The 25,930-nt window shown below is 42.2% G+C and overlaps 1 protein-coding gene across 3 annotated transcripts in view; it reads left to right on the top strand.

Moving 5' to 3' along the window:
- The first annotated feature begins 173 nt into the window (after positions 1-173).
- arhgef11 (Rho guanine nucleotide exchange factor (GEF) 11) overlaps positions 174-25,930 on the top strand; it is a 38,938-nt gene continuing 13,181 nt past the window's right edge. For 2 of the 3 annotated variants that reach the window (XM_080450622.1, XM_080450620.1), the window contains exons 1-29: positions 174-557; positions 1,509-1,869; positions 6,399-6,490; positions 6,941-7,045; positions 7,138-7,187; positions 8,877-8,934; positions 9,179-9,378; positions 9,465-9,536; positions 9,776-9,883; positions 11,048-11,096; positions 11,293-11,330; positions 11,836-11,940; positions 12,422-12,490; positions 12,688-12,792; positions 12,934-13,032; positions 13,483-13,525; positions 13,821-13,917; positions 14,731-14,853; positions 16,596-16,619; positions 16,977-17,106; positions 17,280-17,373; positions 18,145-18,174; positions 18,512-18,638; positions 19,593-19,805; positions 20,314-20,361; positions 21,735-21,883; positions 22,283-22,423; positions 25,466-25,542; positions 25,733-25,858. In XM_080450622.1, coding sequence (XP_080306748.1) covers positions 1,835-1,869; positions 6,399-6,490; positions 6,941-7,045; positions 7,138-7,187; positions 8,877-8,934; positions 9,179-9,378; positions 9,465-9,536; positions 9,776-9,883; positions 11,048-11,096; positions 11,293-11,330; positions 11,836-11,940; positions 12,422-12,490; positions 12,688-12,792; positions 12,934-13,032; positions 13,483-13,525; positions 13,821-13,917; positions 14,731-14,853; positions 16,596-16,619; positions 16,977-17,106; positions 17,280-17,373; positions 18,145-18,174; positions 18,512-18,638; positions 19,593-19,805; positions 20,314-20,361; positions 21,735-21,883; positions 22,283-22,423; positions 25,466-25,542; positions 25,733-25,858 — 2,607 coding nt within the window. In that variant the 5' untranslated portion in view covers positions 174-557; positions 1,509-1,834. The remainder of the gene's footprint in view (positions 558-1,508; positions 1,870-6,398; positions 6,491-6,940; positions 7,046-7,137; positions 7,188-8,876; positions 8,935-9,178; positions 9,379-9,464; positions 9,537-9,775; positions 9,884-11,047; positions 11,097-11,292; positions 11,331-11,835; positions 11,941-12,421; positions 12,491-12,687; positions 12,793-12,933; positions 13,033-13,482; positions 13,526-13,820; positions 13,918-14,730; positions 14,854-16,595; positions 16,620-16,976; positions 17,107-17,279; positions 17,374-18,144; positions 18,175-18,511; positions 18,639-19,592; positions 19,806-20,313; positions 20,362-21,734; positions 21,884-22,282; positions 22,424-25,465; positions 25,543-25,732; positions 25,859-25,930) is intronic. The other variant, XM_080450621.1, reaches the window with a different exon arrangement.

Here is a 25,930-nt window from a genome sequence, read left to right as displayed (position 1 = left end):
TTCTACTTTGCAGTATTGATACTTTTACTTTAGTTTAAAAAAAATGGAGTACTTTTTCCACCACTGTGATTGTGTGTCGAATTCTGATCCTCACACTCCAGGGCAGCAGCAGGTGGCGGTACTCCGCCACAACGTCGGATGCCCCATCCTCATTAAAACGACACGAAGAAGAAGCAGTGTTGGTGGTAGAAGAAGAAGAAGAAGACATTGCAACGGGAAAACAACAAGACACTGGATTTAATGTCAACCATTGGGAGCATTTCAATGGACTCAAATTCCAATCATCTCAAATGCTGCGATAATCACACATAAACCGCTCGTATGCAGCCGGAAAGCAACGTCGCTGCTGCAGCTGGCTTCCATTGCCTTTGCATGCCGAGCTAGCTAGCTATCTGGCTAGTTAGCCGTTCCGCACCACCGACCGACACGGTGGCGCACGTCGACGCCGACCGACAGCGCCCTTGGTCGGCCTCGGTCCCGACGCGACTCCGGGGATTGCCAACAGTGGCCCAGCAGCTCGGCAGGCCTCGTTATAGATGGTCGTTGATGTTTTCTGGGTAACTAATGTTTTGTGTAAATATCGTGTGCATGACTTTTGAAGGCCTCCGTTTTTTAGACGAGTCCCGTAGCTAAGCTTACAGGTTTTTACAAATCGCAGGATCTGATGTTATTACCCCACAGTGTAACATTAGAGGCTTGTTTACAGTTATGCGAGCCAACACACTGGCACTGTTTACATTGGGTGATCAGACCTAGTGGCTATAGCACTGGACTGCGTTTATCTGCTACTATATTGTTATATAATGTATTCTAGGCTCAGTAGTATTACCGATGTAGTTACTTTATCAGCTGTATCAATATAATATTGATACCATCATGTGAGACTAGAAAGCTATTGTGATATTTGATTTGTGAATCTGAATACCAGCCCAATGTTAGCCATGCAAGGGTATAACTGACGAAATAAATGAACCATTAGGTTCAGGGCCATTAGGTCTCCACTGTCGCTATCCAAAGCCACATAAGTAAAGGTGTTTGTTAAATAGATAGATATCAGGGACACATTAGCCAGTAACTTGCACTACGATAGTCCTACATGCTAACTTAACTATAACATCACAGACTATACGCAAGCTACTGTTTGGGTGATTTTTAGAATTGCACATCTGCAATGTACGCTCAGCTGAATGTGTGTTAACTGTGTTTGGTTTAAGCGTGTAGACAGCAAATGGCCTGGGAGTTGTTGACCTCTCAACACAGTGAGACTTCCCCCAGTAATTCATAATTGATGACCTCTGAAGAACCGAGCTCTTCTTTTTTCAGTTGAGACTACAAGGGAAACCTTACATTAAGCCGTCAACACACTTGCTCATGAATTCATCCATCTTTGATGAATTAGATTCATTTGCACCAGCACAATCTAATTAAAAAGGAGAGTAAGGGGACGAAAGGATTAGACCTTGGACTTATATTGGACTTGTGTTTTGTTGACTGTCATCCTGTGATAGATGTGGCACTTTGTTAACTGGCAGCACCTTGGCCAAACTGCCAGTTGCTGCAAACCTGAATCACTAGACTGGATGAAACCATGAAGAGCATCTTCAGAGCAGTCAGTGAATCAGACCACCTTCCCACTAGCTGACGCACACAGCGTGGGAGATTTTGGACACTAAACTCCAGTTTGAAGCCCAGTGGAGAACCCCTGTAGCGTGGACTGATATAAACTTGAAGAGGAAAGTGATGGTGATGCCAGTCATCCAGTGACAGAGCTGGGCCTGTGGATATCTCTCAGTCAGTCATACCTGAGAGTGGACGACCATCTCAAGCTGCAGACATGAGTCTTCGCCAGCCCACCTCCACACTGGACAGGTAAAAAGGCTGTTTGGGCTTGGATTTGGCATGATCCCTCCCCAGCCAACCATATGTGTTTGTCCCTTTAAATGTTTAGACATTTCTCACTCATACATGTACAAGCAGCATAATGTTGGTGGGACATTTAGGCTGATGGTTTTATCCAGAGCAAATTTGAATGACTGAGCTGAGGTTTTTTTGTTTGGCAAATATTCCAAAGAACATTTAGAGTAAGGAGGAGTGCTGGGCTCAAAGCCACAATGCCCAGCAGCAGTTAATAGATGGTATATTGACCATTTGAGAGAGGAGTGTTGGGTAGAATGTTAAAATAAGACCCCAGAATGAAAGAAAGGCACACAGTCAAAGTGCTGTTGCTGATGTGGAACCTTACTGTCTATCAGTTTTTAGGTTGCAGCTGATGGAGACTGGAGAGGATATTGTACTTTCAGATTTGTAAAGGGACATACTGTAAACTCCAGATATTGTTCCACTAACACTTGACAAAAAAATGAAACTTTTGGCACAGTTACTTGTGGCTAATCTTTAAAGCTATGATACCATTTACCCATAGATGCGTATTGGTCTCATTCTTTGAAGGGATATGCTAATCTGATTCTGTAGTGCTAGACTAGCCTTCAGTCTCTTGTGTTTGTTTTATTACTGTTGGGTTTCTGGGCATAACGGTACTTTTACCACCTTGCCCCCAAAAATGCAGCTCTCCCAGCTCAACCAATTTACAATTTCTTTCATCTTTGTGAGTCGCTGTCAGTCGGCCAGGCTCCTTTTGGGAAGAACAAGTCGGGCAAGCCCGCTTCTGAGAGTTGCTAAAACTGCCCTCTTTTGCATAAAGAGAGAAAGCAACAGAAAGCTGCTCCCTTCAATATCAAGGCAGAGAAACGGAGTCAGTGAGACAGAGGGAGAAAGAGATGAGAGAATTGCATTGGCAATATTGTTGAGGTCCCATTATTCATTGGTGTTCAGTGTTCATCTATGAGTGCAAAGTATTCCGTTTGTCTGTTTAGTTGCTCTGTGCGTAGATCTGTTTGTGGTGATCTTGCTCGTTTAGCTTGTTTGCTGTTGGTGACTGACCAACATTAGCCCCAACTGTGGCTGTGATCATCTGTCCTGCTGTGTTGGAAGGATGTCTCTTTTGCTGTTTGTCTTGCTGTCAATTGTCTTGTTGTCTCCTTCCTACACTACTTCCTGTGTCTGTGTATGTTATGTAACAGTGGGCCAGCCAATACGAAACCCTCCCACCTGCTCAGGTAGGACAGCTGTCCAGTGGGAGTCCTCGTCATGGAATGATAGGGGTGTCGGTACTGAGAACATTAACACATTTCCTCTGCTTTCATTCTGCAGTGGTGTGGCACCACAGCTACAAATTAAAAGAACAAAAAAAACACCTGCGTATACAGATGTATGTTTAATAATATAATTAGCTTTTCAACCTACAGTAAAATAATTAAACTGTAAGTGGAATGGAGTGGACACTAAAATACCACCCCTGCTGCATGAAAACAGTGGGGGGACCGGGAAGTACTAATTGAATATTGAATACGTAACATGGGCAAGCCAGAGTGACTACCGTTACAAGGACTGCAATATTCAATATTAACCAGATTAAGACAATGGTCTGAGTAGGAAATTGCCTTGTGAACAGTATTTTGTGATGACCTTAACCCAAATAAGGGCATGGTCAGACTAGGCATAATTCAATTAAGTGTGTGGAGTAATGTGGAGTAATCAAATTTGTCTCAATATAAGGTCTGCACCTTAATCAAACTATGACTCTGTGTCAGATGTTTTGCAGCATTTCAGCATTTCACATACTGCCTTGTGCTGCATGCTCTGCCTTCCAACGGTTGTGCACTTGTTTAGAAATGAAAAAGACCAGACAAGACCATGTGCAGGATTTTGAGGGAAAGGGGATATTGTGAAGTTTTTGGATGGGTTCAAATTTTATAATGGGGATATTTTCATGAAGGAAGAGGGTTATAAAAGGGTGTGTGTGTCTGAATAAGTTTGCAACCACTGGAAGATGAAAAAATTTACACCTCTACCACTAATGAATTAATGTGGCCAATATTGATATTTGGAGGGAAAAAAATCTGATATCGATACCAGGCCCATATTTGCACAAAGATTTAATCAAATCAACTAGCTACAGTAACTAACACAGCAAGTAAGTGTAATAAGCATGAGTCACATGACAGTTGACAGGGTTTATATTGAAAACAGAAAATGATGGGGCCATTGTTCATTGACGTTCCATGTATTTCACAAACCCATTGGCAAGTCATTCAAGTCAACACTCAGCTGTGATGTGCTATTGCGTGCTGGCTGGGTATAGTATTGTAAATCGAACAACATGCATTATATGCCCATAGCAATATATCTGCAATAAGTCAATATTGGCAGACCGATGCATCATCTGGCTCTAAAAAGCAGTTGCTATCGTGCTGTTCAGGGGGTCATCTTCAGTCATCAACCGGGCAATACTCTTTGGCATGTAAAAAGGAAAATGAGTGGGATAGTTTTATAAGCACAGCTTATTAATCAAAATATTGTCTTATATTTAAGATAAGCCCAGTCAGATCATTGCAGTCCATGTAAATGTCGTCTGTGTTGACAATCATTAAGCCTATAGAAGATGCGTGTGGTACTATGCAGGGCTGCACGATTATGATTAAAAAGATAATCCCTATTATTTTTGCTGAATATTGTAATCACAATTAATAATCACAATTATTAATGTAGATTATTTTGGTGGAAAATGCTTTTGTTGCTCATTGTGCTTCTGTGTCATATTCGGTGAAATATCCAATGTCTTCTGTATTTTCATTGTACCTCTGTGAGCCTGATGGATGGGAAGATGGGTTGTACAATGTAGTACTGGTTATTAATCTTTGCGTAAGGGTAAGGAGAAAAGGGCACAGTGCACTGCAGCAGCTGACCAAATAACATTGTGAATTTGCCTAATTGACAAGTTTCACGATTGAAAAAACTAAAATCACAAATTTTCTGTTATTTTGGATTAATTGTGCAGCCCTAGTGGGATGTAAAGGACATCTTTTGACCTTTTTTATATTTGTGCATGCTCTCACTGTTCTGCTTCTTCTAGACTGCACCTCATACTTAATGTCTGCTTTCTTCTTCTTTGTGTGTGTGTGTGTGTGTGTGTGTGTGTGTTTTTTCCTTCTTCCTTTCTTTCTCTCATTCTCTCCCTGCCCCCAACTTTTTCTGCCCATGCCTCGCTTTCAGCCCTTTCGCTGCTTGGTGAGTCTGACTGACTGCTTTCCTTACTGCTCTAAATGCCTCTTTATGAAAGGCCAAGTAGTATTGCTTGTAACTGTGTCAGCGCCATGTCTAGTGTTTCACCACTGCTCTGTGTCCACCTTATCTCTCTGTCTGTTTTTGTCGCTCTGCCTCTCACACGTTCATTCTTTTGCTATCTCACTCTTTCAGTCATAATGTTTACATCAGCGACAGATTGTACCATATATACCTGTTGTGGGGGGGATACAAAGGAAAGATCTAATTGGAAAGCTATAAGAAAGCATTTTAAGCAACACTGACTGCACTATACTTACAGTGTAGATGGAGATGAATTGTGTTCCTACAATGTTTTAATTAGGACAGAAACGTGACATTGATACTCTCATCTAGCTGAGTGACTTTAACAATGTAGCCCGGCAGCGAATAAAATACATACAACTGCCAAGGCTGCTACTGAATGAATGCATAAATAGGCCACAGTCGCCCTGGATAACAATGCAAGAACAGTGTTAAGTCCAATAACAATAAACAAAAACATCAACAAATTAGCACCATGGACAGGAGACGCAGCCTCCTTTCAACTGTGCACGGTCATTTGCATGTTGTGGTCACCATCATCATCTTATAATAATAGTCATTACAAAGACACAAATGGTTATAGTAGGGTTACAGTACAGTTGATGCTAAATGTCAAAGTAGTAAAGGATGTATTGGGGTGCCCTGAGCCCAAAAAGTTTGAGAACCACGGTAGATCTTACTTGTTGACCTTGCTAAAAAGACCTGAGCTGCATTTCCTGCTGCTTCATTTTTATTTGAGTTACATCATATTTCTTTGTTTATGATTGGATTAAAAGGTTGAACACATTAGGGGCAATCAAAAGTGATAGGCTTAGACGACATTAATTTATCACCAACGTTCTATTAACCATACCTGGACTAGACGTTTTCCATAATACCCACCCCCCCATTCCAGCTCCCATGTCTGTTTCTCTGTTTTGTGCACCTGTTCCATCCTCATTTCTAGTCTCTGTTTTTTGCAGTCTCTCACTCACTCACTCCTTCATCTCGGCACTTTCACTTTTCTGTTTTCTCCCTTCCTTTCCCTCCCTCCCTCTTGTACTCTGTACATCTGACCATATGCTAAATCCCATGACACTCCCATCTCTGTTCTGAACTCTTACACCTCTTTCCTTCTCTCTCCTAGTTACTTTTTTCCTCAGCCGGTCCATCCATACTGAGATTGTGTCTCCTCTTGTCCCCTCCTTTCACAGGTTAAGCAGCCTGACCATTGGGGACTCGGAGCGCAAGTCCTCTGGCACCCAGCAGAGGGAGACAACAGCTGACATCCCATTTGAGAGCACTGGTAGGGCTTCAAGTTTAACCACTTAAAAACCCCATATGGTTGAGCGGAGTCCCTCAAGGCTCTATGCTGGTGTATTCTCTGTTGTCGCCCTACATTAAATATCTTTGCTGAAAATAGCAGATCTACAAGCTAGTTACAATTTTTGGGTTGTTTGGCGTCATCTCGTTCCTCCACCTCAGCTGTGTCATTGCTGGTTATGTTTTTTATTTGATTAAATTATTGTTTATTTTCCCCATAATCCCCTCATCAACTCTGTTGTTTTTGTCGTTGCTCCACCTCTGTGTAACACTGCAAATAACTACACTCATCAACTATATAGTACCTGAACTAATCATGTCATTTTTCATGCACTGAACTGTTCAGTTCAGTTCCTTATACAATGTAGACTTTAGAGTTGGGTCTGCTTGGCTAACATGTCATGCCCCCCCCCCCCTCTCCTCGCCCCCCCAGGTCCGGGTCTCATCCAGAGATGTGTGGTGGTTCAGAAGGACCAGCTTGGCTTCGGCTTCACCGTGTGTGGAGAGAGGATCAAGCTGGTTCAAAACGTCCGCCCAGGTCCGTTGCATTTCTTATTCATTCTTTTGGTCTTCTTCTTGGGACTCTTTCTTCTGAGCCTCACCTTGTTGTAACTCTGACTTTCCTTACAGGCGGAGCAGCGGTCAAGGCAGGAGTCCACGAAGGGGATCGAATCATAAAGGTAATTCTTTTTTGTTTGTTTCAACATGCTTGGTTTGTTACAGCAGTTACAGCTTAAATGCTTAGCATTATATCAATAATATAAACACATAAAAATAAACACCACAGGTTTTCAGAATTGGAAAGGAGTAGGGGTGTGCCGATATATCGTCCCGCGATATATCGATATAATCGATACGATTCTTTTTTCTTTTCTTTTTTCTTTTTTATATAATAATAATCAGGCATGCAAAACAGCCCCGGTTGAAAAGGGTGACAACATGTTGTTTTTTTTTCGGGTCAGGTGTCACACTATTGCCCTATTTGGATTCTAAACGGCTATTGTAGCTGAAAATCTGAATCTGAATAATGCAAAGTCTGAATAATGCAAAAACAGAATTATTTGTTTGCATTTGCTTTTTTTCTCCCCCATATATTTTTCATAATAAAAAATCTGAATCTGAATAATGCAAAGTCTGAATAATGCAAAAACAGAATTATTTGTTTGCATTTGCTTTTTTTCTCCCCCATATATTTTTCATAATAAAAAAGTGCGTATCGTATCGTATCGAAGTTGTGAGCCAAATACCGTATCGTATGTCGTTTGGTGAAATTAGTGTATCGGCACACCCCTAGAAAGGAGAGAAAAATAAATCAAAACATAAAGAATATTCATAAATGTAATTTTGTTATTGTCAAACATTTAAAAAACAATTGGGAATTTAAACATAGGGAAGCCAAGTATAGTTTTACCTTTTATTTTATTTTTTAAAGCCTCCAGGCATTGTGTCAAATGTTGTCCTGTTTATTGTGTGTTGTTTTTTGCTCTTCTTTATTTTAGTATTTCGTTACTGAGTGTACAGTACTTTAGTTCAACACTGTTGTTTTAAATGTGCTCTATAAATAAAGTGTATTGGAAGCTATTTCCAGATAGGGTGGCCAGACTGGCCACAGCCAGAGGCTATGGCTATTTGAGGGTCTTTAGCATGGAAAAGTTTGTGAACCCCTAGCTAGTGGTGAGCAGTGAATTTTTGAGCTATGGGGGCTCTATTTTATGACGTCACGTGCACGCATGTGCACATAGCCGATCAGCTCAGTGCTATAGTTGAAATACTGTATTCAACATGTGATTTTTAATGTAATTATATCTCTTATTATTTAGTTGCATTGTTAATTTGTTGTTTTTATTTTTGTTTCAATTAATTAATTATTTTATTTTCCTTTTAGTTTTATATAAAAGCCCTTTACATAGACTCACCCACACATAAGTAGTTAAAATAATCAGACAACTTGTCTTTGTCTTGTCTCAGAGAACTTCACACTCTACAGTGCAGAGACTGGTGTCTCTCATTGTGAGAGGAATGTAACACATTCAATTCAAGTCCATGGCTTTTCTCGAGTAGCCTAATGTTATGCAAAGCAGCCAGGTAGAGGCTATTGAGAACGGCTCGCCGCTGACGGCGCGAACCTTGAGAGGCTATTGTTTAAACTTTAAGGTGTTAAAGACCGCCGCTGACGGTGCTTGCTCGCGCGAGCCCCCATAGTGCCAGAGCTAGGGGGTCGCCGACCCCCTGAGCAGCACCCCCTAGAGCTCACCCCTGCGCCTAGCCTAGACTGCTTGCATATATACTGAGCCTTACAGTAGAAGGCTTAGTTGTTGGGATAATTTAATTTCCTGCACACTTTCTTCATCTCTCTGTCTCTCAATCAGGTGAACGGCTCTCTGGTGTCCTCCATGTCTCATCAAGAGGTGGTGAAGCTCATCAAATGTGAGTACAGACAACTGTGAAATGGCAACAAAATGCTTGTAATTCAAAAGCCTAAACCATAATGTCAGTACAAGCTAAGACTTTGGTACACGCTACTGTGTTGTTACAACTTCATAAGTACTTGACATTTTGGATCTTTTTAGTATTACACAGCCTAGCCCCTTTCCCTCCTATTCTTTACTATGGTGGCCAATAATGTCATTACTGCATTTTTTAAAACATATTTCTCCATGTCATCCTCCAGCTGGGACTTATGTCGCTCTCACACTACAAGGGCCGCCCCCTTCGGCTGCTGCCCTGCCCCTAGAGCCCCTCCCCACTGATCTCTTACCCAATCAGAGGACCTCTCTGGGCGGGGAGGCCCCGCCCCCTCCTCCTCCGCCGCTGCCCTCCGGGCTGAGCAGCACCCCTTCCCAAAGAATCACTGGACCCAAACCACTACAGGTGATTCTGAGGCACCCACACACATACACATTGAAACAAAAGTGTTGAACAGTTTTCCTCATAAATCTTGTAAATGTATCGTTTAGGACCCGCAGGTACAGAAACAGGCCAGTGAGATCCTCAGGAAAATGTTGCAGCAGGGAGAGGCGGAGCTCCAGGTACCACACACACACACACACACACACACACACACACACACACACACACACACACACACGCTGTAATAGTGTTCTAGATAAAGCTGAACAACCTTAACAGGGCCTAAAATTAATCGAGTTAATCGATTAATTCACTCTTTGCTTCAACCAATTAGCATCAAAGTTGACATATGTTGACCTACTGGGGCTTTTCATGGCCAGTCATGACTAATAATCACATATCCCTGACCTATCAACAGGACTTGATGGAGGAGTTGTCTCGGAACCCCTCTCCATCGCTGGAGGAGAGAATCACAAGTGCCAAGAGGCGGGCTCACCAAGTGCGGGTCAAGATTCAGCAGGATCTGGTGAGGAGGACTTGTTGTCAATGTGTTTTTAATTAATCTACAATCTACAATGTTGATTGTCTTGTACTCTATGCCAGTGGTTCTCAATCTGTGGGCCAGGACCCCCAGGGGGGTCCCCACATGATTTTGGGGGAGTCCCTAGATGACAGTAAAGCGAAAACGCGTCAATTACTACTTAATCCACCCACGCCGTCGACGCGTTTGACGCGTTGGATGCGCGTTCATTGTTTAATCTCTGATTGCGCTATGCTGCTTAATATTCAATGTTATTTTCGAGTTCCACTTACTTCACCCACATCTGCATCCGGTTTCATGACCTGGGTTCCGTTTCCGGTTTTAGTTTTTTTTCCCCCCGGTCATTTTCGTCCAGAATAGGTAAACAAACGTTTTTTCACACGGTATATCAAACGAACGGACATGTTCTCTTCTATAATCTATGGTCTGGGTGACGATCAGTCATCGCCGTCGTGTATCACATCGTAATTTTGGCCGATCGGACAATCTGAGACCACGTCACATCCGTTTTGATGTATTTCACTGTTTAATCTCTCAAGAAGGGTGTCAGTGAGCCAACGACCTGATCAAGCTGTCATGTGCTGCTCTCTAGTGGCGGATTTGTGCTGTGTCTTTAAAATTCACTCTGATAAATTATTTTCATGAAAAATTTCAAAATATAAAAATAAAAAAACACAAATTGCTGGCACTGGGGGAGTACTTTATGAAAATACTCTGGCAGTCAAAGAGTTAATAAGAAAAAAATTACTGTATCAAAATTAATTAATTAAACAAACTCTACTATAAAAATTGGTCAAACATTGGCCAAATTGTCAAATTTATATAAGAAAGAGGCAGAAATTTTGAAAATATTAGATCTACTGTACAAGCTCGCAACGCCTCACGTTGTGAGGCGTTGTGAGCTTGTAGATCGGCTATTTTGACTTTATCTGTGGAACAGAGTCAAACTAAATGTCATGCCTCAACTCCTACAATTCCAAATACTTATCAGGGTGGGGGTTCAGTTCAAATATGATTATTTTGGGGGTTCACCGCCTGAAAAGGACCACTACTCTATGCTGTTAGTGTTAAAGCATACCAAAATGTAAGCAAATGCATGGATAGACGCCTTTCAACATCCTTTAACTGAATCCTCCTCTGTTTCTGAAGGAGGGAACCCGGTCAGAATCTGTGACCAACTATCTCATTGCAGGAGAAGGTTGGTAATCCTGTTATGTTATTCTTCATTTACAGTGTGTTTATGTTGTTTGGTGAGAACATTTTGGGGGAAACCAGGATGTAAAACTTACTGTAGGGGGGTTTAATCCAGATATTAATGATGTATTTGTGTTACTGTAAAGCATGGGGGATTGAACTGGGCACTGGTTGTAAAAAGTATGTTGTCTTTTTTGCAGGTCGATTGTCAGTGGACTCCAGTGAAGGAGACATGGAGGTAAGCTGCAACGAAATGACACTCGACACTCGTGTGTTTGTAATGTTGCTAGGGTTGCACAATTATGATCAGAATGATGATTGTGATCATTTTCCTTATTGTGTGATAAATAAAATACAAGCGGGGTCAGGTCAGACATCTTTTGCAAAACAAAGCAAGTGTATCTGTTTTTACAGGGATCAGATAGCCTAACTGTATGAAATAATGTCCGGTTCGCGTTTCATGTTTGGCACTACCAGTTGGCCTCTGATTCGTCAGTGCACTCTGTGGATGTTGCATGTCTATGATTGGTAACGATGCTCACCTGCTGATTTAGCACAGTTTGTAAGCTTGATTTTGACACAGCGGGGGGGTACCAAATGGAATGCGTTAATTGTAACCCATGACAACTGAAGTCGTCCTTTGCCGTTAAGATCATGCTCATTGATGGACTGTGCAGCCCTGGCACATATGTGACATTCCCAATCATTACAACCCCCCACCCCCCTCCCCTGCTCCTCCCCAGGCCTGTGAGAGCCCCCACTCCTCCCCCTGTTCATCCACCTCCACCTCCTTCAGGACCCCCCAACACAGGCGACAGGGCTCCGACACACACATGACCTCTGATCCGGTGAGACTGACATCGCCGGCCACTGTTTTGTCTTTGTGTCTCGTCTCTGTGGCTTTCCGTTTTCCCTTTGTTCTTCATAATTCTCATAGTGTCTCTCTCTTGGTGTCTCCTGCCTCTGTCTCTCTGGCGCACATATACGCACAGCAGACACTTTGTGCTGACTTCGACTTAATAAACACAACGTTTATTCCTTTTAACTCACTTTGTTCACAGTGTACAGGCAGTAGAACAACAACACCCGTTCCCTCCATATTTTCATCTCAACAACAGCGCTCACTGCGCGTGCGTTTAACCCCAGTGTGGGTAGTACCGTAAAGTGCACGATAGAGGAGCAACATAAGTTAACACTTTGAATACCCTCCTGACTCACATCATGCATGCAGACACGAGCAGTGGAAGGAACTTGCAGAGCTACTGTCCTTCACTTCATATGACAATCGCAGCTCCTGACATCAGTCATTTTATGTGTGTTTATCTGAAGGGTGGGAAAGCACAGATCATTGGCCCTGAGGAAGAGGAGGAAGAGGATGATGGCTATGCCTTCAATGAGGTAACATCCCCTCCCACCCCACCCCCGTCATGAGCGAGCCCCTTTACTGCATAATTCCTCGCTCAACATCATTATCCACTCCTCCATCTCTTGTCTCTCGTCTTCCTCGTCCCATTTGCTCTCCTTCCTGTCCAACCCCCAATTTCTGTCTTTCTCTCACTGTCGCACTCTCTCTCCCTCTTAAATCCCCCCTTCAGATGGACGGTCCGTTCCAGGACATAGAGCTATTAAAGTCTCGGCCGGCCCACATGACGGTGTTCATGAGATATGTCTTCACTCAGCTACTGGACCCCAATCCACTGGTCAGTGTCTGTCTGTTCCATTCATATGATATACCTGTCATTGCTTTATCTAGCAATGTTTAGTGTTATTATTTGAGCCTTGCCATACATTGACGTACGTACGTTTGTGTGTGTGTGTGTGTGTGTGTGTGTGTGAGACAGTTGTTCTACTTGTCTGTGGAGGCCTACCTAGGTTCCAGTCCCAAAGACGCTCGCGCTCTTGCCCCTCAGATTTGCTCCCACTTCCTGGACCCTGACGCAGTACGTATTGGTTTTACATACTGTATGCGTGTACAAATGACTATAGCTGTTTATCTCTATAATGTTTGTGGGTATTGTTGTGTTTGAGGGTCTGTCGTAGGTTTCCTAGGTTAAAAGATTTTATATTTTATTGCAATAAAAAAAACAGGATAATCGTGAATATCCTCACATGAGTGTCTGGATTTCCAGATTTGCCACAATTATTTGTTATTCTTCAAATATGCAACCTTATAATGTATTATTTTATGTATGTAGGGGTTAGGGCTTATAATTTATTATATATTTATATCATATTTGTATTATTATTATTAGTCAATTGCAATTATTTTAGCCAGTATAATTATGACATGAAAATGCTATGAACCTGTTCTTCTTTTGCAGTGTCTCATTTATTTCTTCCAGTCTACAATTCCTCTGACTAATTTCTGTGTATCTTTTTTCTGCCTTCAGCCTTTGAAAATCAAAGTAAGAGAGGAGTACCTCACAGATATAGGTAAGACTTCCTATAGACGCCTGCTTCTTCTTCTTCTTCTGGAATGAACAAAGTACTGGTAGTGGTATCTGTTATGTTGTTGCTGGCTTGTTGTCAATTTCTTTTTCTTTTTAATCCTTTTGTAGTAAGGCCCAAAAGCAAATTATTCTGTCCTCCTCTGCTCCACTCTTCTCTATTCTTGCAATTTCAGCAGTAACTAAAATTTGTAGTCCTGTAATTGTAGTCTATTTTATGACTGTATTATTGTCATTTATCATGTAGTCCTACTAACTGTGTGTGTCCCTTTTCCATCCAGAGAGCCGTCTCCATGCCCAGGAGGACATCCGAGGGCCGCTTTCTGAGCTCCAGCAGCAGGTTCTCCCTGACATCCAGGATCAGATACAGGACTACAGGTACCATCCTCTTTCTGGGCTGTGACTCCCAATCTCTGGTGGATTTATTTGTGGGTTCAAATCAAATGACAGATGCAGGGCAAAAAGCGGTAGTCAGTCCGAGACGATGAATATATTTTTTATGATTGGTGTTCTAGTAACATTTTTAACTCAAATCTTTGCTTCTGGGGGTCCTTGACATGAAAAAGTTTGAGAAACACTGATATAGCAACATAAAATTTCAGAAACTGTTTTTGGAGACGATTTTTTTTTATCTGCCTCAGGTCTTAATGGGTTGAAAGAAAGTTGGACAGTAATAAAAGAATTATGCTTTTTTAGCTCAAATCTAAAATGACACAGATGCTTTCATGGTCTTAATCGGTTAAGTGTGTACATCATGGTTCCCAAGTCCATGGGTATAGCGGGGTTGTTCCCGTCCTACCAGGAAGTTAATTGCATTCATGTGGTGTAATCGTGGCTGTCTACATGGATTAAAGTTCTCAGTAACCACAACTGATTTCAGTCATTTGGATTCCATAGAAGTCAGCATGTCTTCTATGGAAGCGTGCCATGCGCCCCGAAAATAGGCTAGAAATACAAGCTTGCAACAGGTCGCGCTGCGACGCGTTGTAAGCTTGTATAAGCAATAGACTGCATGTTCAATCTTCCATAAAGTCCAAATCTCAGATTTAAAGCTTTTTGCTTTAAAATACAAAAGAACCCTCCTTTTTTGTCAATGCTTGTATGGCCGACTTTAGCATCAATCTGCAATTTCTTCAACTGGTTGGCTGTATGCCACCCCCCTTTTTTTAAGTAAAAATGTTTGTCTCCTAGGAACAAGCAGATGATGGGCCTGGGTTCTCTGTTTGGAGAGGGAGACCTGCTACAGCTTGATGGAGACCCAGCTAAAGAGAGACAGGTGGTGGACAGACAAGTCACTGCCCTCTGGGAGATACTGTGAGTCTACTGCTTTTAAACCATACGGGGGGCGTGGGGGGGTGAGGATTGGTGTGTGAGATGGGAGAGAGTGACAGCGGTTTTGCGTGTGCATGCAAGTGTGTGACAGGGTTTGGAAGACATAAACGTGTGTGTGTGTGTGTGTGTGTGTGTGTTCACATGATTTTCTGCTCGCCTGTGCCACTGTCTGTCCACTGAAGTATTGGTTATAGATACAGATGGGTTTCATTTCATCCACGGTGCCTCCAGCTTGGCCAGGCACTTTAACAAACACAATTGCCTGCAGTTCGCGGATGGGGAGGGCGGTCTCTGTTGCTACACTATCGACTCATACAGCTTGTTCAGGCAGCTGCGCCGCATGGAGTGGGACTGGGGAGGATAGTGTGTTCCTCTGTACGTTACTCCTTCCCAGTGAAATTCCTCAATGTCAAAGTCAAAAGAAGCGGCTGGCGACGCCATGTGTATTGGAGGACACCCTCCACAAGACCAAACACTAGGGGTCAGCAGTGACACGGACTATATGGGGGAATTGGCATAACGACGAAATTGTGAGAGCATTTTTAAAAAGGTATACCAATACACAAAGTTTACCTGACCTTAAAGCACCAATTGTTTATTTTACTATACGATAAGGGGTAACATAGAAAGCGCTTCAGTGAGAGAACCTCCACTGCATTCTAAAACCAAGGACTTGAGGTAGTGATGCACGATATTATCGGTAGCATATCCATATCGGCCGATATTTCATAAAAATGCAATATCGGTATCAAACTGTTGTCAAAATAATTTCGATATTTTTTCACCGATATTGACTGATATTTCATCGATATTTCACCGATATTTCACAGATATTGGTGCAATAATAATGTGACCGTTAATGGCTTTGAAATTCAGCCATGAGCTAAATATAATATATAATAAGTAATACATCAGTATTACCCTGCACATTATCGGATATCGGCAAAATTAGTATTTGCAAAACATGCATCTCTAACTTTATTTTCAACTCTTTTCAAAACCAATCTTTCAAAGTTCTCCAATGTTTCAGGCAGACGGCGTACGTTGAGCAAGAGTCTTACCAGTGGTGGACAAACGTACCGTTGCTGCATCGCTGGCTGTATCTGATTTTACAAAGGAGAGGAAAGAGTTGAGCAGAGTTCACGATCAGACCATAGAAAATATGGACGATGGGATCCGTCACTTGACCCATTGGTTTCTACAGTCCCGTTTTGAAGCCACTTATTCGGCTAATTCAAATCCATCATGACACAAACTAGCGCTATGTCGGCTAAACAGAACTCTCACATGCGTTCAGGTTAGTGAGACAGGGTTGCCAAGCAACAGGCCCAAATATATAAGCAGGCTTATTAAAAGTTATTGCCAAGAACCAGGGAGAGTACCAAAGGTCACAGCGGCACACAACACATGACATTTCTACTGTACACACACACACACACACACACACACACACACACACACACACACACACACACACACACACACACACACACACACACACACACACACACACACACCGATCGACTCCCATCACATGACTGACACCCTCCCAGCCAGTCTCGGTTTTTCCACAGTGGTGTCTGAATCAACTGCAGGTAACTGGGATAAACTGGAGACCGAATTGATCCAGCGTTCTATGTCAGAGCCTGTTTTTTACCGCGGAGGGATTTAATGACCTTTTCTTTCTTTCTCGTCTCTCTCTTCTCTTCCTCTTCCCACCGCAGCTCGAAACACGAGGAGGACAGAAGGTAAGACATCTCTCGCCCAAACCCCATTTTTACACAGTAACATGGATTTTCAAACTCTTTCACAACACGTGAATTATCCTCCGCTCCTCCAACTCATCACTTGTTCATTTGTCTTCTTTTTTTTGCACACCATTTTACCACATCCCTCCTTCGCCATCTTGTCTTTCGATCTTTATCGATCCTCTTTATTTTTACTTTCTCTTTCTCTCTGCCTCTCGTGTCACTGCCCCTGCTCTTGCCTCGTTTTCTCTCCTCTCCACTCCTCTCCTCTCCTCCACTCCTCTTTTCCCTCCCCTTCTCCTCCTATCGCCTCTCCACCCCCGTGTTCTCCTCTCTCCTATCCTCTCCTCTCCACAGTTCTCCTCTGGCCTCGGTGGTGTTGTTGTATCTCCGTCACGCCGGCATCAAGCTGAGGGACTCCAAGGTTTTCCCAGGACTCAGCACAGAGAGGGAGAAGTGGTTGGCCTTCTTCCCCAAGACCAAGAAGGTAATGGGGGTTTGATGCATGCGCTGTACTTGACCTCTCAATGTTTATGCTTGATTTATATTCTGCAATACGACAAAATGGCTATTTTTGCTATTCGTTTTAAGAAGTATATCGGCCTTAATTGGTTCAGCTGCCTTTGGATAAACTGACTCATCGTTTTGCTCTCTTTGTAGCTGAGTGGTACCAAAAAAGAGAAGGATGGAGAGGATAAGAAGAGAAACCCCATACTGAAATACATTGGCAAACCACGGAGCACCTCGCAGTCCAGTAATTACACACACACACACACACACACACACACACACAATGCATAATAATATCACATTCACGCAATGACGCCTTTGAACATACATTTGGTCTGGGATTAGGCTCCATATTTAATTTCTGGATTGATTGACCACTATGTTTACTCAGAGAATATACTGTATTCCTCTTTACTTGTTACTCATTTCAAAAGGAAACTTCCGGCTGGGAGCAGTAATTCATTACGTTACAAAGTAACAAATTATTATTTGTTACTTTGTAACGTAATGAATTTTTTTTTGTTACAATCTCTCTCTGAAAAAAAATATTCCAAATATAGCAGCCGTTTCTGATACAATGAAGTTGATCAGAAATTCAAAACGACATATAATCCAGTCATATGAGTGAGACCAAAACACATAGAATCGTACTAAACATTCCTAAATGAACCATGGCCAAGAGTCCTGCCAGGCTAACAAACACAGAAACCCAACTGCTTTTTCACAGCCATTCAGTCATTTATAGATGATGACCTGTAAATGGCACGGATTAGGGACGGTAACCTCCTTGTCCACTACTCGCAGCATAAACATGCCCTCTATTCCTCATAAATTCCTGATGCACTCATTCATTGATTTCAATCAACAATATAGATTTCCCCATAATTTTTTCCCATCCCATCTCATGTGTTTGGCTTGACTGATTTTTGTATTGGTGAATGTTTCATTGGTTTCCCATTATTTTAATTTCATTGTATTTTTTTGTTGTTGTTCTCGGTTGGTTTTGGTCTCCCAGCATTCCATGTCCCGCTGTCTCCCACTGAAGGTACACATTCCTCTTTTTCCCCTCGCTTGTTGCTTAGTTTCTCCATGTATCTTACACTTGTTTGAGTTTTGTTTTGTTTTTGTTGATTGATTGATTTTGTTCATCAAAACTCTTGAGGTGTGTGTGTGTGTGTGTGTGTGTGTGTGTGTGTTTGTGTGTGTGTGTGTGTGTGTGTGTGTGTGTGTGTGTGTGTGTGTGTGTGTGTGTTCGCGCACACATGTTTGGGTGTGCGTGTACATGAGTGGGTATTCATGCTCTTCATCATGGTTTTATGTGGGTTTTTTTCAATCAAGGATCAACTTTATATATTTTTTAACTTATGTTTGTTGTGTTGTAGTGCGTTCGGGCAATGTGAGGAACATCATTCAGCAGTTTGAGAACCACACAGAGGACCCGGGGGAGGAGGGGGACCCCGACACCCAGAGACTGTCTACCAGCAGCCTGGGGGAGGACGGCATGGAAAGGTGACTGCCTGCTACTGCCTGGGGGGTGGCTTGTTTGTGGCTGCATTTGTGTGTTCATATTATGTGCGTTGGTGTAGGGAGTTGTGAGAGCTGTGTGTGTGCAGACCAAAGACAATTTTTCCTGAATGCAATTTCTTACTGAGCCAATATTACGCATCCCATCTTAGTTTTGATTAGTATTTCAACCAAATACATAATAATAATAATACATACAATTTATATGGCGCTTTTCTAAGTACTCAGTTGCTTTACAAAACCGAAACAAGATGAAAACAACTTTATTAGAGAGAACTAGTTAAAAGGTTAAAAACTATAGAAGTAAAGGTTAAAAAGGGGGGATAGGTAGGGTCTGGAAAGGTGGGCTTTGAGTGTGGTATTAACTCATTGAGTGGCAGAATTAATTTATTAAGTCAGCCAGTGCCAGCGTTTTTGAGCATTTTTGCTAACCTTTCAAGAGCCACAGACGATCGACACACAGAGTGTCGCAAAAGACGGAGGTGTGTCTGCTTCCATCGGGGGGGGGGAAACGTGCCACTGCGACCCTCCTTTCTTTAGTTATTGCCTGTTGAATATAGCTTGTTCAAAAAATACACTTTCTAATTAGATCGGACCGGCTGGGTTTGTTGTGATCACATTATTTCCGGGTTATTTCTTCTCCAGAAGTCTTAGGATCACTCATAAGTTGGCGAACAGCGCTATCTAGCGTAAACACTGAAAACACGGTTTTGGCGTGTTACACGTCATTAGCACTCTGGGCTTTGGAAAAAATGGACGTGTTACACGTCATTGGCACTGAAATGAGTTAAATGTGTCTTTCCAAATAAGCCAAAGACTTCATTTCAATTGTGGTCCTTGAAATAAAATGTATACCGGTACTCTCTCTCAAATACCAAACTTTGTAAAACAATCATTCTTCTTTCTCTCTCTTTCACTTTGTCTGTGTCTGTCTCTCAGTCCTACCATCTCGGTGCGTCTGGCTCGCAGCGAGTCGCTGAAGGCTCAGGGGGAGGGGCGACGGCGGGGAGGCGTGCCCTCCGGGCCGGAGTCCGTGCCCCGTTCCCGTAGCGACGTGGACATGGAGGACTGTGGCGGGGAGGAGAGGGAGGGGCCAGGCCTCAGGCCTCTGCAGCACAGCGCCTCGTCGTCAGCCTCCAGCAGCTCCGCACGGTGAGAATGCCCACACACACGCACACACACATGTTTGTATTACGGTACTATACTTGTGAGGACATCAACAATTTTTATAATGGCTGAAAAATTGCAGAACTACAAGCTCACTGAGCTTGTACTGTAGATCGGCTATTTCCCGGTGCGCGACACCGGCTCAGATATTCATCTGATCATTTTGAAGCCTACCCAATAAAACCGGGAAAAGCATCTTGTCATTTTAGATTTTTGCGTCGGCTATTCAAAAATAGCAGATATACAAGCTCACAGCGCTTCACTTCGTGCCACGCTGCATCTGCTATTTTTGTACATTTTTGAAAAATGAGAACTACTGATTTTAGAAGGCATTCTTAGAATCTGCCTCAAGTCTTAGTGGGTTAAACCAACTTGGCGCTAGTTCTGGTCAGAGATACGTTCAGCCAAACCATTACATTTAGTGTTTCATCCCACACTCTCTCTCTCTCCCTCCATCTCTTCTTCCAATTCCGCCACTCTTGCTCATGCTCAGGTCCCTAGAGACTGCTACACCACCGTACACACCCAGGTCCAGACGCAGGTGAGTTCATGCCAGCCTGCATTCATTGATTAATTGGTCAGGCAAAAAAAAATCTTGGTTGTAAGGCCAGGAAATTATTTTTGTGCTTTTCCCTAATGGAGCACCAATGTTGTAGTCCATACTGTTAACTCTTAGATTGTGTTAAACTGTCACAGGTGTTTACCATGAGAGATGCGTGTTAACCCATTGAATCCGGGAACGCATCTCTCTGTCATTTCTTGATTTATTGGGCTATTTTTTTTTTATCGTGAAAATGTGTGCAAATCTTTGAATATATATATTTTTTTGAGCAAACATATTTATTTATTTTGAAAGATATTTTGTTCCAGGGACCTCCAGAAACAAAGATTTGAGTTACAAATGTTCTCTTTAAAAAAAGATATATCTATATAGATTTGCACAAATGTTCATAGCGTGGCACCGAGTGCCACGCTTTGAATAGCCAAAGTATAAAATAATGGTTGTAGCTCAAATCTAAAATGACACAGATGCGTTCCCGGATTGAATGGATTAAGATGTGAATCTTAAAAATTCAGGAGCACTTGAAAGGAGGACAAAATTATCGGCGATGATTGTCTGCTCTGAATCATATCACTTTCTTCTTATCTTAGCGCTTCCAAAAAATGCAATGATTATTGACAAAAACAATTGAGTGTGTGTGTATTACTATACTCCCACATGTATAGTAGAATATGAGAAATAGACATTGTGAGGACTATCTTCCTGGTCCTCACAAGAACAGTGTGGTGTTTTATGGTTAAAGATTTTTTTAGAGATACATTTACAAATTAGAACAAAATTAGAGGTAGGATTAGACATATACAGGATTAGAGTTATACCTGATTTAAACTTAGTTTGCGCGCTGGTGTCAGGCACCAGAAAGAAAATAGAGCTCTACAAGCACACAGCGCGAGTTGTGTGCTTGTAGATCGGCTATTTTTCGTCTTACAGTAAAACATTTTTTTTTAACTCATTGAGTGCCACAATTGCCAGAATTATTTCAGAATGATGTTGTCCCAGTGCCAGAGTTTTTTTCAAAGTTAAAAAAAAGTGCTTAGGAAGCGAGATACAGCCTTTTTCAGTTCTAAGTTAAACAAGGAGTGGATGGAGCTTGGGTTCTGAACATGTTTTTCAAAAAATAAAAAACTATTGCTATTTTTTCAAAAACACGTCAAACACGTCATTGGCACGTTGCGCCATAGCGGTAAAACATGTGAAACACGTTAATGGCACTCAATGAGTTAATATAGCATTCATAAAATTGTCGTCCTAAAATGTTGATGTCCTCAAACATCAACCCTCAGCGTCCTCAAACAAACGTGTGTGTGTGTGTGTGTGTGTGTGTGTGTGTGTGTGTGTGCCTGCCCATGCAGGAGCATAGAGTCTCCGTTGGCCCTGCTCCCAGATGTGTCGGCCCTGGAGGAGGAGGTGAGCGACGGTCACAACTGGCAGGAGACGGTGCCTCCTCAGCTCCTCTGCACTCTCAGCCCGCGGGAGGTGGACAGACAAGGCGTTATCTACGGTAAAACCCACCGTCATAATGATGATGGCCTCTTTTTACGTGCATGGTGTTGAGGGTGCCTTGCCATCTAGAACAGGGTTTGTCTGTCCCTATCTCTGTATGTATTTCCCTATCTCTGTCTAGGCCTGTCACAATTATTGCTTAATCGCCTAATCGCAATTATTTGAGATCATCGCAATTAATTTAGCATAATCGTCATCATCGCTTCCATTTTGTAATAGATTTTGAGAATAAAATATTACATGTGGCGTATTTTGGCCATAATATGAGACATTATTGATTCTTTTAGACATTCAAATATAAAAGAAAAATCTCAGATCCATTAAAACAAATGACTTGAAATACAACCGAGTTCCCCTTCATTTATTTTCTCTCTCCTCCGACTCTTCTCCTCCGCAGAGCTGTTTACGACGGAGGCGTCCCACCTGCGGACGTTGAGGGTCCTGGACCAGGTGTTCTTCCAGAAAATGAGGGACGTCCTGAGGCCCGACGAGCTGTCCTGCATCTTCCCCAACCTGCAACAAGTCTACGAGCTCCATGGTGTGTGTGTGCGCGTGTGTGTATTTCTATACCTGTGAGGACCAAATGTCCCCAGACGTATAGTAAAATTTTATAAAAAAATAGCAGATGTACAAGCTTGAAGCTTGCTGTGAGATACATCTGCTATTTTTTAATAGCCTAGGTTTTAATGGGTTAAAAAAGATTATTTGAGTTAGGCTCTCAAGATTCGGGTTGGGGTTAGGATTAGACATTTAGAGGTTAGGTTTAGGGGTCAGAGCAGCCATGGGTGAAACTGGAAAAGCAGCTCTACAAGCTCGCAGTGTCTGTTTGAGCTTGTACATCAGCTGTTTTCTGTGTTTCACTGGCGTGCAACTGAGTTAACTAAGAGATTGACACCGGAGTTAAGGCCTATATATGAAAAAATATATGTATTCAAAGAATTGCACAAATGTTCAACTTTTTTTTTTAAATAGCAGATCTACAAGCTCGTAGCGCTGCGCTCGGTGCCGCAAGCTTGTAGGGTCAGGGTTAAAAATAACATTTATAAAAATGTAATATCCTCACACAAGTATAGTAACAAAGCGTTTGTGTACTGTTATGTGCGTTTGTCTCTGTGCGTGCATGTCCTTGACTGCGAGTGTCTGCCTCATACTTATGCCTGCATTAGTAACACTCTGCTCTGCTTTGTGTACACGGAAACCAATTGTCATTTGAGTCAATATGTATTCAGAGCAAATATGTATTCAGAGCAGTGTGTGGTAATAGTAAATCTCTGCTCATGGGTCAGCTGTGTCAACATTGATTATTGTATTTAATGGACCCAACATAGACTAGAGGCACACAGGGATGGTTAAATCTGCATCGTGCATCATTTTGATAGTCAACACCTGAAAATAATACGTGCTGCCTGGTGGTTTTGTTGAGGCAAAATACTGAGTGACATGTGCTTGTGCCAGCTAGGGCTGTCGTCACGATTATGAAATTTTACTCGATGATTAATTGTCTCTCAAATAATTGCGACTTAACGATTTTAATTGCGTTTCTGTAGTTGAACATTATGAGTAGAAATTACATTTCTGTTGTGACAAAAAAGGACACAGGGCAGATATGACAAATAACATACACATTGAATTACTTTATACTTAAAAAAAACATTAATAGTGGAAATAGCCGCTTGATTGATCAGACGTGCCAGTGGTTCCTTGCTTGAAACAGTTAGTGTGGATATGCTGGTGTATCTTAGGTTGAGGTGATTGACTGAAACCTTTGTCACATTGTTGACAGTGGAAAGGTTTTTCTCCAGTGTGGCTACGCTGGTGTGTCTTCAGATTATTTAATCTACTGAAAGTCTTGTTGTCACATTGTTGACAGAGTTAAGGTTTTTCTCCAGTGTGGATACGCTGGTGTGTCTTCAGGTTACCTGAGTCGCTGAAACTCTTGTCACATTGTTGACAGTGGAAAGGTTTTTCTCCAGTGTGGATATGCTGGTGTGCCTGCAGTGTATATGACCTAGTGAAACTCTAGTGACTTTGGACTACTAAAGCATGTAGTCCAAAGTCACTGCTCCCACAACTGTTGCAACACCTGTTGCCTCCCTCGCTGCTCACCCCCTCCCGACCCGTACACATGCTTATCCAACTCTTAATGTAAATGACCGGTGGTTTCTAGCTTTCACGGATATTGTGTTTCAACCCATTAACCCATTTTGGGCGGGAACCCCTATTTGTAACTACCTTTCAGAACGGGAACCCCTTTTGGGGTTCCTGTTGCTATGTACAGTATATAGCAACATACATTTGTTGTACTTTTTGAATAAATGTTTTACGTTTTTCAGAAAACTAAGGTCAGGATTTAGGAGGCGTTTTTAGAATCGGTCTCAGGTCTAAATGGGTTAAGACGGGGAAAGCATCTGTCATTTTAGATTTTAGCTATATGTATAGCAATTTTTTTTTGGCTATTCAAAAATAGCAGATATACAAGCTCATAGCGCGTCACTTCGTGACGCCGCCATGAGCTTGTAGATCTGTTATTTTTGAAAGGTTGTGAACATTTTTGGAAATCTTTGAATATATATATATATTTTATAAAGCTAAATTTTATTTTTATTTTGTGTGTGCCTTTATTGATAGGATAGGATAGTAGGCTGACAGGAAATGGGGAGAGAGATGGAGGTGACATGCAGCAAAGGCTGTCGGGATTGGGACTCGAACCCGCATCGCGCTGTCAGGCTACTTTAGAGCCTAGGTGCCTGGACCACTACGCCATAAAGCGAACATTTTCAACTCAAATCTTTGCTTTTGGGGGTCCCTGGAACAAAATATTGTATACCTAATACCTATAATGTTGGGGGTTTGTGACATGAAATAGTTTGAGCACCACTGATATAGCAACACAAGTTTTTCAGAAAACTCTTTTTTTTAGAAGACATTTGTAGAATCGGCCTCAGCTCTTTAATGGGTTAAGGGGAAGGGGGAGAGCTGGCTTCTTTTGAAACACAACAGCGTAATTCCCCACGTTTACCAGTAGTAGGTGGTATCAGACATGAGGCTTTGATACCTGCATCGTGCTTTTATGTTCAATGCAAAACAGGGTTTCATAAATTAACACCATGTACTTGCCAAGGCTGGTGTTCAAACTGAGTTCAGGTCAGGTCTGAGCCACGTTTCAGTTTAACCTGAACTGGGTTTGTTGTAAAATAAGATTACGTATTCATCTAAAATCTGTGCATGAAGAGCATGAAGGCTGTGCTGCTCCTTCCACCTTCTCACTTGTGGAGCTAAATGTGGGGAAAGAAAGTAAAGTAATTGTTATTAGAGGCAGAAGTTGGGTTGGGCATATATTATATATTCATTGAAGGAGGCTAGAGAAAAGGCCATGGCACCATCAAAATCAGTAGGTAGTAGTAAGCGCCATAGGAAATTCAATGGAAGTCCAGCCAGTAGTCTAGCAAGATATCTTGTTTGGGACTACAGTGGTGAATGGACTGCATAACCGAACAATGCCATCCAGAGTGCCCCGCCACTAGTGCGGCTAAAATGTAATTCTCAGTTCTCTCAATGTTGTTTTGGTATTATGTTGCAGCGAACCTCTGTGAGGCGATGAAGAAGCGTCGAGAATCTCCTGTCGTTGAGAAAATCGGGGACATTATGTTTGCCAGGGTAAGTTTTTAATGTATCTGTGTATAACCCTAAACCTTGTCTCTCCACTTTGCCGTCCCTTTGGGCATGTTAATTTTTTTAGGCGAACAATTAACCTGGAGTGGTTAATTGTTGTTTATGGTTAAAGCTTGTTTGAAGCAATAGATGTGCTATATAAACGTGTGTGTGTGTGTGTTTGTGTGTCTGTCAGTTTGAGGGTGCGGCAGGAGAAGAGTTCTTGGACCACGCATCACAACTGTGCAGTCAGCAATCTGAGGCACTAGAGCTCATCAAAAACAAACAGCGAAAAGATCCACGCTTTGCCCACCTTATCCAGGTAACACACCCACTTACCCTAATGTCTTTATGATCTGACATAATGATGAGCTAATATGACATATAATATGAA

Source organism: Gymnoscopelus braueri, assembly GCF_963280865.1.
Source record: "Gymnoscopelus braueri genome assembly, chromosome: 15".
Taxonomy (NCBI): domain Eukaryota; kingdom Metazoa; phylum Chordata; class Actinopteri; order Myctophiformes; family Myctophidae; genus Gymnoscopelus; species Gymnoscopelus braueri.
Note: the sequence above shows the minus strand (reverse complement) of the source record. Positions and strands in the feature narration are given on the sequence as shown.